The 15,886-nt window shown below is 34.7% G+C and overlaps 1 protein-coding gene across 1 annotated transcript; it reads right to left on the bottom strand.

Annotated features, from left to right (window-relative positions):
* Window positions 1–572: 572 nt before the first annotated feature.
* LOC138332365 (short-chain specific acyl-CoA dehydrogenase, mitochondrial-like) lies at window positions 573–14,637 on the bottom strand. Its single transcript, XM_069280445.1, has 12 exons — window positions 14,551–14,637; window positions 12,360–12,511; window positions 11,857–12,006; window positions 10,791–10,902; window positions 9,469–9,584; window positions 9,277–9,312; window positions 7,638–7,808; window positions 6,835–6,891; window positions 6,474–6,554; window positions 6,107–6,202; window positions 5,279–5,335; window positions 573–1,930 (listed from the first exon to the last, which is right to left on the bottom strand). The coding sequence occupies exons 1-12, from the start codon at window positions 14,600–14,602 to the stop codon at window positions 1,775–1,777; spliced, it is 1,236 nt and encodes a 411-aa protein (XP_069136546.1). The 5' UTR covers window positions 14,603–14,637; the 3' UTR covers window positions 573–1,774.
* Between the last annotated feature and the right edge of the window lie 1,249 nt (window positions 14,638–15,886).

Here is a 15,886-nt window from a genome sequence, read left to right as displayed (position 1 = left end):
CAGTCATACTTCCACACATATAAATAGGACTATCAATTTCACCACAGCAATTTGGCCAAAAAATACCATTCAACAACTGAAAGCAACAAAACCAAATACATATAGATGTAATCATATGATTTTATCATTTTTTATACAAAAGAATTGTTATTTTTCCTAATATTTGCTTACTGGTAATGATAATCTTCTTATTTCCTAGTTCTATGTTAAGCTTTAAACTAAATAAGAAGTATTAATACGAAGCATTGGTGTAAAAATACCTTTTGCAAAATACACACCCTTCGTGAATTTTGATTATCATTAAATGCATTACTGACATACATTACAAATGTACACCTGAGTACACAATGGTATATATTAATTTTCAAATCAACAGATATCATCCGCCATTTCACAAAGTAATGAACATAGTAAATAAGTATTTTATTTTTACAGTTACTTTTTATTAGCATAAAATGTAATTATGTTATTAGGGGCTATATAAACTGACCACGTATCTTGTACAGCCATAATACATTGACGGCTATCAGAATCCTTCAAATACTGTGGACAGTATTTTAGCGGAAATCATATTTTCGTTTTTTTTTTGTTTTTTTTTTTTTCATGTCGGGCATTTTGCGCTTAAGTCATCATCGATACTCCAGGGATTACCATAACTGACGTTATATCCACCCCTGGACTATTTCATAGTAAAACTGAAGGCAGTTCAGAAGAAAATATCTGACCAATCACAGGCCTGCAAAGATTTCCTTTGAAGACTACAGAGAGAGCGACGCCCAACTTCAAAGCCACAAAGTCAACCACAGTGTGCCGTTATACGGTTCTTTTGATGTACATCAAAGGACTAAATTACCTGTTCTTTCCAGTTGCCTCTAGTTTTACTATGAGATAGTCCAGGGGTGTAGAGATCGTATGTGATCGGAACCCTTGGAGTATCGAGGATGCGCTTAGTATGAATTGTGCATATTGTATTTTCTGTATCTCTTGTATAGCATTTGCTTAAAATGCTTGAATTCGTCATTTCGCTAGCCTGTTCAAAAAATCCTCTGTGCTTAAATTTGTTTACACCAAAATATGTTTACAGGAACCAATCGTTATGAAGAATTGTGAAAACGAATTAACAGGAAAGCACATCCTTAACAAATCATCAAAGACGTTTCAGATATAAATTGGTAACATATTGATAAAAAGAGATAAGTTTACATTTAAAGAATGGTGCTGTATTAATTGTATCAGTACCTACATGTTAGTACATGTACCAAACTCTATTTAACTGCGAGTTCATTATTGGTGGATATTTTCCCACTTTCATCAATAGCTTCTTCATATTGCCCAAGGTCACTGTCAACCTATTCCACGTATTGTAAATGGACATACTTGTACGTTTCATTTAAACCGAATTCAAATTTCCATATAATGTCAAGATAATACTTAAATTTAGACCACTCTCGTCTGAATTGAGAAAGAGTCGAATTATCTAAATTGATTGTGACGAAATATGATAATATTATATATCACAAATAAGGCAACTCAACAATATATCACAGATTAAACAAATTAGTTCAGGAGATGATGATGTTGGGAACTCAAAATATAAATATATGTTTCTTTTAGCACATTGCCATTTGATAGTTACCTGGTCCGTTGCTAAAATATCACCCAAAATATAAAGTTTAACTTCAAAGTAAAATCATTCATTAAACGTCTCCTTAATGTACTAAATTCAATATGCTTTCTCTCAAAATATTTTTTCAAACTCTTATCCAGGAAAGTGTTAGCTTGAGGGATACTCCTTCAGAAGTTGGCCAGCTATTACGAGGCGCTGAATTTCACTGGTGCCTTCATAGATTTCTGTAATCCTTGCGTCCCGATAGTGTCTCTCTGCAGGCATATCGGTTACATATCCCATCCCTCCCAACACTTGGATAGCCTGGTAAATGACATGTATAATCACATTTTAATCAATTTTAAATACTTAACATAGTTTTCAATAACCGTAAATATTTTCATAATCTCTAACAAGAGGTCCAAGAGCCTTGACGGTCACCTGAGTGCTGCTACAGAAAGAGCATTGCAAAGTTGGTTCAAATCTGTAAAAAGTATTTACGAATAAGAATAAACTTTAAAGTTGAACTTTTGTATTAGATTTTTTTTTTTCATTTTGATAGTTAGTGTATAATGTTACCAAACCTTATGCTTAAAATTCCAATTTGCTTTGCTAACGTTAAACAACAAATTAAAACCAAACTAGAAGTCAGTCAGTGTCAGTGATTTTATAAATTTCACTTTTTAATCTATGGAGATTATTTGGTTCCATCAAACCTGTGAATTTAGAAGAAGAATTTTGAAATTTTAGCCATTTTGACCCATTTTGGCCCCGCCCCTGGGGGTCAGTCAGGACCAATATGGATATGGTGTTAAAATGCTATTTCAGGCTAATAATTCTAACCCAGTTTGACTCATTTCCTATTAAAACTAGTAAGCAAATAATGTTCATAAATGTGTTTTTCCTATATAGACTATAGTAAATTTGACCCCCTACCCAGGGGAAAATCTGAGATCCCAGGGCCATGAAATTCACATTTTTTGTAAAGGGCCTTAAGACCTTCCAATCCATGAAGAGAATTTGGTTCCATCAAATCTGTGAATTCAGAAGATTTAGCCTATTTGACCCTTTTTGGCCCTGCCCCTAAGGCCCCTGGGGGTCGGCCAGGACCAATATAGATATGAAGATAAAATGCTTTCTCAGGCTCATAATTCTAACCCCAGTTTGAATAATTTCCTATGAAAAATAAGCAGATAACATTCATAAATGTGTTTTCCTATATAAACTATAGTAAACTTGACCCCCTCCCCAGGGGGAAACATGAGACCCCAGGGTCATAAAATTCACAATTTTTGTAAAGGACCTTAAGACCTTTCCATCTATGAAGAGTATTTGATTCTACCAGTTCCATAATTTCAGAAGATAATTTTTGAAGTTTTAGCTTATTTGACCCATTTTGGCCCCACCCCTAAGGCCCCTGGGAGTCAGTCATGGAAAATTTGTTAATAGGATTCAATGGCCATTTCATAGGGATAATTCTGACAACATTTGACTCATTTCCTTTTACAAATGACCAAATAATGCTCAAAAATGTGTTTTCCCTATATAAACTATAGTAAACTTAACCCCTTCCCCAAGGGGAAAAAACCTGAGACCCCAGGGTCATAAAATTCACAATTTTTGTAAAGAACCTTTAGACCTTTCTATCTCTGAAGTGAATTATAGTCAATTTTACCCCTTTTGGCCCCTCCCACAGCCCCCTGGGGGGTGGGGACCATAAAATTCACAATTTTGATTGGCCTTATGCCTTTTAAGGTTTGTGCAAAATTTCATAGAATTTGCTTCAGCAGTATTTGAGAAGAAGTCGAAAATGTAAGTTGTTTACGGACATACGACGCATGACGCACGACGACGGGCAAAAGGCGATTAGAATAGGTCACTTGAGACTTCGTCTTAATAAAACTTAAACTTAATACCGCAACAAGAGATCCCAGAGAGATCTTGGCGCCCACCAAAGAATGATCTATGACAAACGAAAGAGGGATCCTTTCTCTGCTTTTCAAACTTTTAGTACGTATTACTGCATATGAAATTTGAGAAAGATCCTTTGAGTACTTTCTGAGATATATAACAGTAACAAACTTCAATTATCAAAATCCAAGATGGCTACCTGTTGGCCATTTTGTTCACCAATCGGTCCCAAAATGCAATATGCACAACTAGGCCCCTAGGGGAACCTGCACATGAAATTTGAGACAGATCCCTTCAGTTCTTTCTGAGAAATAGCTGTTACAAACTAATCCAAGATGGCGTCCTGTCGGCCATATTGTTCACCGATCGGTCCCAAAATGCAATATGCATAACCAGGGACCTAATGGAATCTGCACATGAAATTTGAGAAAGATCCCTTCAGTGCATTCTGAGATATAGTGGTAACAAGCTTTAACTATCAAAATCCAAGATAGCAGCCTGTTGGCCATCTTGTGCGCTCATTGGTCCCAAAATGCAATATGCACAAGAAGGCCCCTAGGGGAACCTACGCATGCAATTTGAGACAAATCCCTTCAGTACTTTAAGAAAAATAGCGGTAACAAACTTCAATTGTCAAAATCCAAGATGGCGGCCTGTCGGCCATCTTGTTCACCGATCGGTCCCAAAATGCAATATGCACAACTAGGCCCCCTAGGTGAACCTGCACATGCAATTTTAGACAGATCCCTGTAGTGCTTTCTGAGAAATAGCTGTAACAATCTGTAACTATCAAAATCCAAGATGGCGGCCTGTCGGCCATCTTGTTCACCGATCGGTCCCAAAATGCAATATGCACAATAAGACCCCTAGGGGAACCTGAAATTTAAGAGAGATCCCTTCAGTACTTTCTGAGAAATAGCGGTAACAAACTTTAACTATCAAAATCCAAGATGGCTGCCTCGCGGCCATTTTGTTGACCAATTGGTCCCAAAATGCAATATGCACAATAAGATCCATAGGGGAACCTACATGTGAAATTTGAGAGAGATCCCTTCAGTACTTTCTGAGAAATAGCGGTAAAAAACTTTACATATCAAAATTCAAAATGGCTGCCTGGCGGCCATTTTGTTGACCGATCGGTCCCAAATGCAATATGCACAATAAGACCCCTGAGGGAACTTACTTGTGAAATTTGAGAGAGATCCCTTCAGTACTTTCTGAGAAATAGCGGTAACAAACTTAAACTATCAAAATCCAAGATGGCTGCCTTGCGGCCATTTTGTTGACCAATTGGTCCCAAAATGCAATATGCGCAATAAGATCCCTAGGGGAACCTACATGTGAAATTTGAGAGAGATCCCTTCGGTACTTTCTGAGAAAAAGCGGTAACAAACTTTAAATATCAAAATTCAAAATGGTTGCCTGGCGGCCATTATGTTGACCGATTGGTCCCAAAATGCAATATGCACAACTAGACCCCTAGGGGAACCTACATTTGAAATATGAGAGATGGTGGGCTAAAAAGTCAGGGAACAAAGAGTGAAATTCTGTGTTGGGTAAATCCCCGGCGAGGAGGTAGCTAAATTGGTAGATCATCTGGTTATAGCTATAGTTTGGAGAGATCAGGGTTCATACCCTACCCTGGTCTGGCTGTGCACTCTTATGTTAAATAACATTAAAGAGACAAGTTTTACTCCACATTTATAGCAATACTAACAAGAAATCGGCTTTAGTTAACAGCATCTTTCTTTTGTTACTTACCTGGTGACTGACGTTAGTCGCTGCCTCAGAAGCTGCTAATTTGGCCATAGCTGCTTCCTGCAAGGGTAGAAAAAAATCTTTCATGTTACAAAATACAGACACGGCACCTGGATCATGAAACAGTCTAAGACAAAAATATTTACTTAGCTTATCAAAAATGATGGAACTTTTTGAGACAAAATACAGAAACGGCCTCAGGATCATGAAACAGTCTAAGACAAAAATATTTACTTAGCTTATCAAAAATGATGGAACTTTTTGTAACACATCATCTACGATTGGTTAAGTCTAAGCTTTAGACTGTTTTAGACTTAAAATCGTTTCATGAATTTGGGGCCAGGAATTTATGACTTATTAAGAACCTTTTTTTCTAATTTCCAATGATGATTTTTTAATTGTAAGGAGAACACATGTATACATTGTACATACTCAAGGCAAAGCAACTTTATGCACAAGAGTAATATTGCATCAATACTCTATATCAAATATCATCATCAGATGTCATGTCACAAAATTATTTTTTATTTTCAAAATCCAATGGTTCTTAAGTTGTGAATGTAATCTATAAACCTAAAACAAACATCGAAGTCTAAATTCATCAACAGAATATTATTCTAAATAACCCTGTCTGTTACTAGGACATTGAACCTAATAAACAAAACTAAACCATCACATGGAAAGTACATGTAAAGGTATAATTTAGCTTTAAAACGCATTTTCATCCAACACATACTTGTAAATAACTAGCATAATGATGGTGTTAGTGCTTACTTCACCTGGGCCCTGACACAAAACTCTACAATATGGTTACTGCTAAAACAGGTTTACCTTAATGTAGGGTTTGCCATCATCCTTCAGCATAGCAGCCTTCCATGTTAACAACCTAGCACTCTCAATAGCCATGGCCATATCAGACAGTTTGGACTAAAAACAAACACATCTCCATCAGCATTAAAAGTTAATGATTGAATAATGGAATTGACTTATTAATGAAAAACTTCTTTCCATTTCATGTTCCTTCAGCAAGATATAATATGTAGTATTTCTAACTACATTTAGTATATTCATGGAAATTAACAAACTGTGTGATTGACTGATTGTAGTGGGTTTTTTTTCTTTTTTTTTCTCTTATTTTTGTTAATTTTTTTTTTAATAAATTAAATTAATTTTAAAAAGCTGGTTGTAAACTCTGTACCTGAATTGTCTGCATGCGTGATATTGGTGATCCGAAGGCATCCCTCTTCTGGGCATAATCAATGGCACATTCAAAAGCAGCCTGCAGTAGCAAAGTCATGTATCACAAGTTTGATTATTAGGCCAACAACTCCAACAGAAAGAAACGTTTCTCATTTTTACATTCAAGATAAGATTACTTAGAAAATGATGATACATGTTATACGGACAAAACTTAACTGTTGAAAATTCAAATTTTAATTAAATCTAAGAAAAAGATTATATGAATGCTTATGATTCTTTCTACTACTGTTCTGCATCATGACATACACGTACAACGTTGTTTATACTGTAACAGCAAGTCATGATTTATATAAAATTACCTGAGCAATTCCTAACCCTTGACCAGCTATTCCGATTCTTCCAGCGTCCAAGGTTTGCTGAAGATTAGAAATGTTTTGAGAAGCAGCTCAAACCATGGTGCAGAAACTTTTTATTCTTAGACAAGGAGAAATATTTTAATAGCTTATCTTTTCTATTTTTCAAATTACTTTAAAGTAAATAGTAAGGCAAAGATAGGCTTAAGTCAGTAAAAACTGTGTAAATATATCCAGTATAATTTCTCATGAAAAAAAAAGGAAAAAAATCTTGTCAAAATCTCTCTGCATGCTGAATCTTATATGCATATTATGGAAATCCTAAAACGTCCTCCCGGCTGGCTATATATGTGTTGATATTTCCACATAAGCTCGCTTTCAAAGAGTAAGGCGAATTTAATTTTAGAACTGTGTTTAATTTACACAGGGCTTTTCCACACTTTCAATGGTCAAACTGGACAACACAAGCATAAGTTTACCGTCATTTTGATATATAAAGACTTTTTGAATGCCAATGAGTGCATTTAGACTGGGTTTTTTTGCCTGACTATTCACTGTAAATTTTGTTGAAACATGTTCTTTTCCAGAACCAATGGGAAGCAATCTTTTTGGCATAACCTTAGTGTAAATTGTATTCATGACAGTATTAGGTACAGATTGACAGCAATTTTAATTTATTATTGCTTCTCACAAATAATACGATTTGATCAATTTAAAAAACCTCACATGTCATAATAGATATTGGTATAGTAAATATCAATAATTAATGTTAACATTAATATAAAAATTAATATAGAAATTTTTTCTACCATAGCAATCTTGAAGCCCATGCCTGGCTCCCCGAGTAGATTTTCTCTGGGAATCCTACAGTCCTCAAATATAAGATAACAAGTTGATGTGGCTTTGATACCGAGTTTGTCCTCTTTCTTCCCCAGAGACAGACCAGGTGTTGGCTTTGGCACCAAAAACGCACTTATCCCCTTTAAACAGCAAAAACAGTTCTTGTTCAAAATATCATTATTTTTACATTATGTATATATATTTTTAATAAGCATTCATTTTATGTTGTAAGACACTTGCACAACTGCATTTGTAATGTGTTAACACATTTATCAGCAAATTGTATAGTTATCAGGAATGCATAACTTTGTCTGCAACTTAGATATAATGATCTACAATTTAAGTTTACCAGCCACAAAACCTAATATTTTCTTCTCTCTAGAATGGAGAAGTAGATGACAAGTAGATGATGAAACAGCACATCTTGCCTAAACTCTATGGATGTTACAGGGACCAGATTAATTGACTGGTATAGCTAGATTATTCCAATCTGATTAATTACAGATCCTTATTATCACACTGTTCCATAGAGGATCTGACAACATCCCATTAGGGGTCACATTTTGGTGACCTTTATAGTTGCTGAACTTCAGTTCAAAAGCATTTTCTCAACCTAGATACATCAACTTATAACAAAATTTCAACCAAGCCAACATACACATTTAGCTATGTTGTGCTATTTGGGCAATATTGCTACATGTCATACATTCATTCCCAAAGGTATTGCAAACCATTTCTTACACTAAAAGGAGTAGATATGATAGGACCAGTATTTGGCCTTAATTTTTCAGGCTGAAAAAAATTAACTCTGATCCCCATCAATTTTATATCAATAAATACTCTCATACTTGCCATTCATCAAAACATAATTTTTTTATAACCATGTACACGATGTGTCCCACCTATGACGTCATCAAATTGATGATTTTCCTCTTCTCGCCAAATTTTGCTAGAAATTCATCATCTTTAGGTTAGAAAAGGCTTGAAATGGATTTGGCCGCCACCTTGGAGCAACTTTACATTTTGCATGGATATGCGTAAATACACGATACACAACATGTGAAAATCTCTTTCTGCTCCACGAAGGTGGCCACATTCATTTTTAGAGAAAACCACTCAAAAAGTATGATTTTTCAAGGATTTTTGTGAAAAATGGCGGGAAACTGCATGTTGATGACGTCATAGTGAACATAATTGGCACATGCGGGATATTTTCGAGATGTAATGTGTTAGCAAATGTATTCAGCTGTTATATGGCAAAATATGTTGTTCTTTACTGGAGAATTAATTTTGAGGCCATATTCGAGTCTTCACGTACCTTCTCCTTTACTTCCAATATTCTGGAAGTAACAATTTGACTGGCCAATTCAAAAGTTCACCAGAATCAAGAGACCCCTAATGGGATGTTGTTGGATCCTTTTATCAGAGTGAGAATAAGGATGTGTGTTCTAGTCAGACTGAGATAATACAGGTTTAAACTGTTATAAGTTATAAACAAAATACCATATAATTATTCTGTAATACACAGAGATCTGGCTTAAACAAAATACCATATAATTATTCTGTAATACACAGGGATCTGGCTTAAACAAGTCATACTGTATTTACCTTGTGTTTCATTCCTCTATCTGTTGTTGCAAACACCTGGGAAGTATAAAACAAACATTTCTTGTTAGATTTGTAAATATGTTTCTTCCTGACAATAGAACTAAAATTCACTTTTTTTTTCCAGTTGTATATTTTTCAAGGCTTACATAAAAACAAATCAATCTAAACAGTGGGTTTTGTTTGGAAACTTACAATAGCAGCATCTGCCTCATAGCCATTAGTAATCCAGGCTTTGCTTCCATTGAGGACCCAGGAATCTCCGTCTAGTTTAGCTGTAGTGGAGGCTGCTCCAGCATCGCTACCATTGCCTATAAATAATAGAAAATTTGAAGGACTTTACAAAATGTATAAAAAATTAACAATTTTTCCTTCTCTGACTATAAATGCTAAATTGTAGAACAAAATGTAAGTAATTAATACTAATTATATGCATTTTAATTAATCACAGAAAAATCATTTTGCAGTAAATTTCAGTATTTAATGCATACTTTGTATTTCATTCTTGAGTTACAAATATGGTTTTGTAATTAAGTGAAAATGATAAAAAGATCTATATGAGTTGACATACATTGCCTACAATCAATATCTAAGATTGAAAATTGGTACCCAGACCTTTTAAATTGGGACTTTTATGTCATAAATAGTAAAATTGATATTCTAATAAACATGCTGTTTTTAAAGGTTCAATGATTCTAAGATTTATTAATTTAATGCTGTCTAACATATCAAAGCAAGATGGGACGGGACGATACGAGAAAGGTCAGATAAAGTCACGTATAGGGAACACCATTCCATGACAGTGGTATATTATCAATCTTATCAAAATAAGACGTGTAATTCCACTTTGACGCTTTTCAATACACTCCAATACAAGATCTAGCAACATCCTGTTCCGAGTCACTTCAGAACAGGGGTTGTTAAATCTTGTATTAAAACGCATCGTAGAGCATTGTAGTGAATTAGACTTTCAAGTCTAATTTTGATTAGATTGGTTTTTCTCACATAGCTAGCCATGTAAGATAGAGTTGTCCCTTGAAAGACAGCTATGTAAGACCATTTCATTTCTTTCATTTGCATTTCAAACCGTTTTACATTTCATTTCTTTCATTTGCATTTCAAACCGTTTTACCTAAGATTTCTTGTTTATATTTTCAATATAAACCAAACTTTGATGAGCTCTTTCTAATGGCGTTCTTATTTTTAAAATCGATCAATTATTTAAGAAGTTCAGATTTTGTCACAAAATGGCTGCCTCACCTTTTATGCAAGTAATTTGACAAGCAATGTGAGAAAATAACTCTTTCATATGTAAATTATGTAGGATAGAACTATTCCACCTCGGGTACAGAATTTCTGGTCAGAAACCTCAGGACCCTCGGTTCTGACCCAAGAATTCTGTACCCTCGGGTGGAATAGCTCTATCATACAATAACATATGTACATATGAAAGAGTCATATAATCAACTGTCATTGTTCCTGTTCCTTCAGGTTCCACAACATTTATTTTAATTTACCTGGTTCACTGAGGGCAAAGCAGCCAACACGGTCGCCTGAGAGGAAGGGATGGACAAACTTCTGTTTCTGTTCAGGTGTGGCGTACTTGTTTACCGGCCCGAGGTACAGGGACTGGACAAATAAATATTTATAATTTAATGTCATATGTTACACTTATTTTTATTGGATAGACGTTTGAGGTTATTTTTCGATAGACAAAAAGAATTAAACCTCAGACCAAAAGAATTATACATCAGACCAAAAGAATTATATGTCAGACCAAAAGAATTATACGTCAAGTATTATTACCTCATACATACAGAAGATTATTGCAGGGGATTTTAAAAGCAACACAGTCATTGGTCAACCTTCACAGGGGATTTTAAAAGCAACACAGTCATTGGCCAAACTAAACTATTGACTTAAATATCAATATGCCACAACTTTATTTGCTTATCCTAAAAGCATGGAAATTAATGCCTGATTAGTACCTATTGAGTTATTCAAATTAAATAATAAGCTTCACGTCTATGAAGAATGTCTGTACGCCAAAAGATATGGAGAATAATGCTTTAAAAATAAATAAACAGACAATTAATTTTTTTTTCAATTTTAAAATTTACTTGGACTGAACCATATGGCAAAGGAGTACAATGGATATATCATTTTCCTGTTATAAGACACAATTCTGATATTCATTCAGTTTGTAATGTTTGTAACATTAAGAACATTATGATACCATACCGGCTGCAATAAAATGCTTTGACATTGTAATTATATAAGAAAATAGACAAATTGTTGTTATTTTTTATTTTAAAAAAAAGAACTGCAAGACTTTCGAAGATCATATTTTTACATGCACTAGTTAGCTAGCTGTCTCCTTTAGTAACATTTGGATTTCCTTATAAAATCATGTGTTTATTATTTCAAAGTATCAATAGAGTATTGGTACTATTTAAAACAGGTATGTTACAGTATTTTTTAAAATAATTAACAATACTCTATTGGTGTTGGGTACCGGCATCCAACCCTATCTATACACGGTGTAGTAATTCAATAAAAGTTTGATCTCCAGTGAAGACTTACATTGTTAACACTCATTATACAGCCCGTGGATGCACAGCCTCGGCTGACCTCTTCCATGGCGATGGCGTAGGCGAGGTAATCAAGTCCTGTACCTCCATCAGATTCAGGTATGTCTACACACATAAGGCCCATATCTCCCAACTTTTTCACCTATACAAGTATAATTATATAATGAGATCATAAAATATGGTTCTAAAGAAGGAATAGAAAATATACATGCAGTCAAACCAGGGTCCGAACATAAGAACTCTAATTTGGCAAAGACAAGTCAGATACTCTGCTCATTAAGCTACAATGTCTACCGGTATTATCCCTGTATGCCAGCTGAAGCCATCATTCTGATCCAGAATTTTTTTTATTTTGTATGAATAGATATATTATGCATACCATATTCAATCCAATAAGAACTCATTGCACTTAAAAACTGAAAAATCTTAAAGTGCACTTGTTGATAACATAAGGAAAAGTGAAACTTTTTTTAAGGAGGGACAAATTTTTTTTACCTGCTCAGAAGGAAACAGGTGTTCCTTGTCTAATTTTGCTGCTATTGGTATCAATTCTTTATCTGCAAAGTCCCTCACTGACTGTCGTAACATTTCATGAGTGTCAGGTAAACTTGATAAACTGGACATCGGCCGGACAGCAGTAGCCACATCTGGAAAAAGGAAAATGAGTATATATATAACTGTCTCTTTTACATTACTTAAATAACACCAAGCAAGATGCTTATGAAGTTAGGTCAAATAAAAAAATATTCTTGTTTCCGGTAACACCCTTTAAAAATGAAGGGTCGTAAGTAGGATTTTTTTTTTCTCTCTTCATCCAAGTTTCTTGCAGTGAAAAACTGAAGTAGACTTTATTCAACCTTATATAAACCATGGATTTGATTACCAGGAGATTATTGGTGTCTTAGCTATATAGATTTACAGAATTTGTATCAAAATTCCTGATTTTGTGAAAAACCAAACAAAATTTAGGTTGTTATTTGTTTGCTTGAGGACAAAACTGATAAAAAGTTTTTGAGTAGGCACTGATTTTATAGGGTAGGTCAGGTTACCGGAAACACATATTTTTTTGAATGGCCTTACGATATTTCATGAATAATGACAGCTCACTTCAGAAAGTAGGATGGCAACCCTCGTACCCGCAAGCTATGTCAAAGGCTGGGACAGCGGACATCAAAGGAAAATTGTTGCCTAACATTACAGTCTGTGCACAAACACAAACCACATGTGATGTATTCATCCAAAACCTTGAGTGATTTTTCCTCGTCATCTACCTGTACATCCTTGTATAGAACAGATTTAAATATTTTAATTTGTTGAAGACTTAAACCTGCATATATATAGTAATTGTGTACAGTGTGAGCTGGGATTCTTACTTAAATACTGTATTACGAAAATCAGAACCAGTTGTGACTTTAATATCAATATTGGAAATAAATCTTCTTCTTTACAATACAAAAAATCTTAATAATTTTTTCTTCTTCCATTGAAATGTCAGAATTTGTTTTACTCTGACTTAAAACCCCACTCTATAAATTAAAATGCAATTGACACTGGCATTGAACATCTAAGTTTGAGCTCTTTATTAAGGATATAATGAATATTGGATGGTTATAAACTAGCCTGAGATACTCTGGCCCTGACACCAGACTTAGCAATTATGGCAGATAGATGTCTGCAGGTTTAGGGCCAGAACGCAGTCCTATATCAAAACGTGGAGTAAGCCGACACCCTTTGGTATCAGGCCAGGTCATCTCCAATTCAGACTGACCACCGAGAAGCACCACTAACCTTTGTCTTTTCAACAAATGAATATTATATCTACCCAAATATACCAATCCGTCGAGATTAAAGATGATTTGCATACTGCGAGAAAATGGTGACAACGACGAGAAAATCTAAAGTTCCGGAATAGAAACTACTGTGTTGATACAATAGAACATGCATGCATCATGAAATCGATGGCTATGAGTAGGTATACATTTATTATTCATTGTTGTTGAAAAGACCAAGGTAAGTGCACGTGGCAATTCTTGGTGGTAATATTTTGTAAGAAGTATGAATCAGAGATGACCTGGCCCGATACCAAATGGTGTCGGCTTATTCAACGTTTTGATAAAGGACTGCACTCTGGCCCTAAACCAGACATCGGTCTATCTGTCATAATGTCTAAGTCTGGTGTCAGGGCCAGGGCTGGCTACGTTATAAACATTCCACATACACATTTGTATATTAGAAACATGTGAGTCTTATGTTTCCAGATTACTACAAATTGAACAGTACTAGCCGAGCTAGGTATTTTAATAAGAAACTTCTGGCATTCTAGACAGTCTATCTAGCTATCATGCATGTTTCTTGCATTTATGATAAAAACATACTTCATTACAAAGATATTAGAATGGATCATTGACAGATCTAAAGAAATGTATTGGATGAAAATACGGTTACGCTATCGAAGTACTTGACTTGTGGGTCAAACCAGCGAGTCAAACTTAGACAGATCTGTTTGGTTAGTTGATAACAAATTTGTAGGTTGATTGTGCAGTTGTGTAACCGGCAATATTGTCACAATAGCGCGTTGGGCACTCCAAAGCAACAACATCGAACAGATGTTGGTTGCACCCCAACACTGCATGTTTTAAAACATTTCTAAATATATAATCTGATAAATAATTGCAAAATTGTATACGATTTCTTGAGAGAATCCTCCCTGATCTCCATAAAGTTCTAGCAGCCGCCATGTTGCTCCAGAGGTTATCTCCAAAATTGAAGAGTTCAAAGGCCACGACGCATTTCGCTTTGTAAGAGTTACTTCCCCTCTACCGTATTTTTTCTCTTTTAGCTAGGCCTAGTTGGACATTATAAAACCTTGTGCGTGTCACCAGAAACATATATATATGTTTCTGGTGTTCTAGTAAACAAATAACAATCCATTTCAAAAATAAAAAGCGAGTCTTTTTTAAATGCATGTAGATCTATAAAGCCGACAAAAACGAGGTCTGCAAAATGAGTTTCAAAAGATCTACAATGTACGTGTAACTAGGGCTGGGTATTGGAAGGTCTAAAACGATACGATACGTATTGAAAATACACTGAAACAATTCACGATACGTATTGACGATAGGATACTGGACCTCTTTTTTTCAAATTCAGTTGACCATTGTGTTTTGAATAATGTGACGAAAAAAGACAATTTAAAAAAAAAACATTGTAGATTCTAACGTTATAACCTGGCAAAAACCTATCAAACATTTGATTTGGTTCACCATCTGTGTTGATTTATTTCTGTCAATTCGTATTCTTAGCTATGAAAAGACATTTCTAATCCATCTAGGTGACACAGATGCTTAAAACACTTCCTTTTGATTGAAATGCTCTTACTTGAATGATGTTTAAGAATAAATTTTGTTTGGAATTTCCTCTTTCTATAATAAAAGCAGTAGGTTGAGTTGTTAAAACGATACAGCGATATACAGCGTTATTACTGCTGCCTACCCTAGAACATCGTAGGAAAAGAGGGGACCTGATAAATGTTTTCAAAATCCTGAAAAATATTTATGATGAGCGCGTCACATCGTCTATTTTCCAAATGGATACCAACAGCAGGACAAGAGGACACTCCTTAAAAATATTCAAAAAACGATGTAACACTGATATTCGAAAACATTTTTTCAGTTTTCGAGTTGTAGATACCTGGAACAATTTACCCCAGCATGTTATAGATGCAACAGATGTCAAGAAATTTGAAATTCTTTTAGACAATCATTGGAGAAACTGTCAACAAATACTTTAATATATGCTTATTAACTCAAATGAACAGTAAATTACATGTATATATTATGTATACTGTATACTCTACATATAGCGATTAGAAGAATATGGATACAAAGAACATTTATAATTACACTAGAAGTAGTAATAATTGTATCATTGAATTCATGTAATATTGATATGGATATAGAGGCTAAAAGCCTGCATCCATTATATGTCGTATTAAATCGTATTAAAACCGATAAGTATCTATA

This window comes from Argopecten irradians, chromosome 9, assembly GCF_041381155.1.
Source record: "Argopecten irradians isolate NY chromosome 9, Ai_NY, whole genome shotgun sequence".
NCBI classification, from domain to species: domain Eukaryota; kingdom Metazoa; phylum Mollusca; class Bivalvia; order Pectinida; family Pectinidae; genus Argopecten; species Argopecten irradians.
The sequence above is the reverse complement of the archived record's forward strand: the minus strand, read 5'-3'. Positions and strand labels throughout refer to the sequence as shown.

Coding starts and splice junctions, on each gene's coding strand:
- LOC138332365 (XM_069280445.1), bottom strand. CDS start 14,602: ATGGCGGCTGCTAGAACTTTATGGAGATCAGGGAGGATTCTCTCAAGA. Junction 6,892..7,637: donor TGGGCTTCAAGATTGCTATG/GTAGAAAAAATT, acceptor TCTAATCTTCAG/CAAACCTTGGACGCTGGAAG. Junction 6,203..6,473: donor CACGCATGCAGACAATTCAG/GTACAGAGTTTA, acceptor GTTTGTTTTTAG/TCCAAACTGTCTGATATGGC.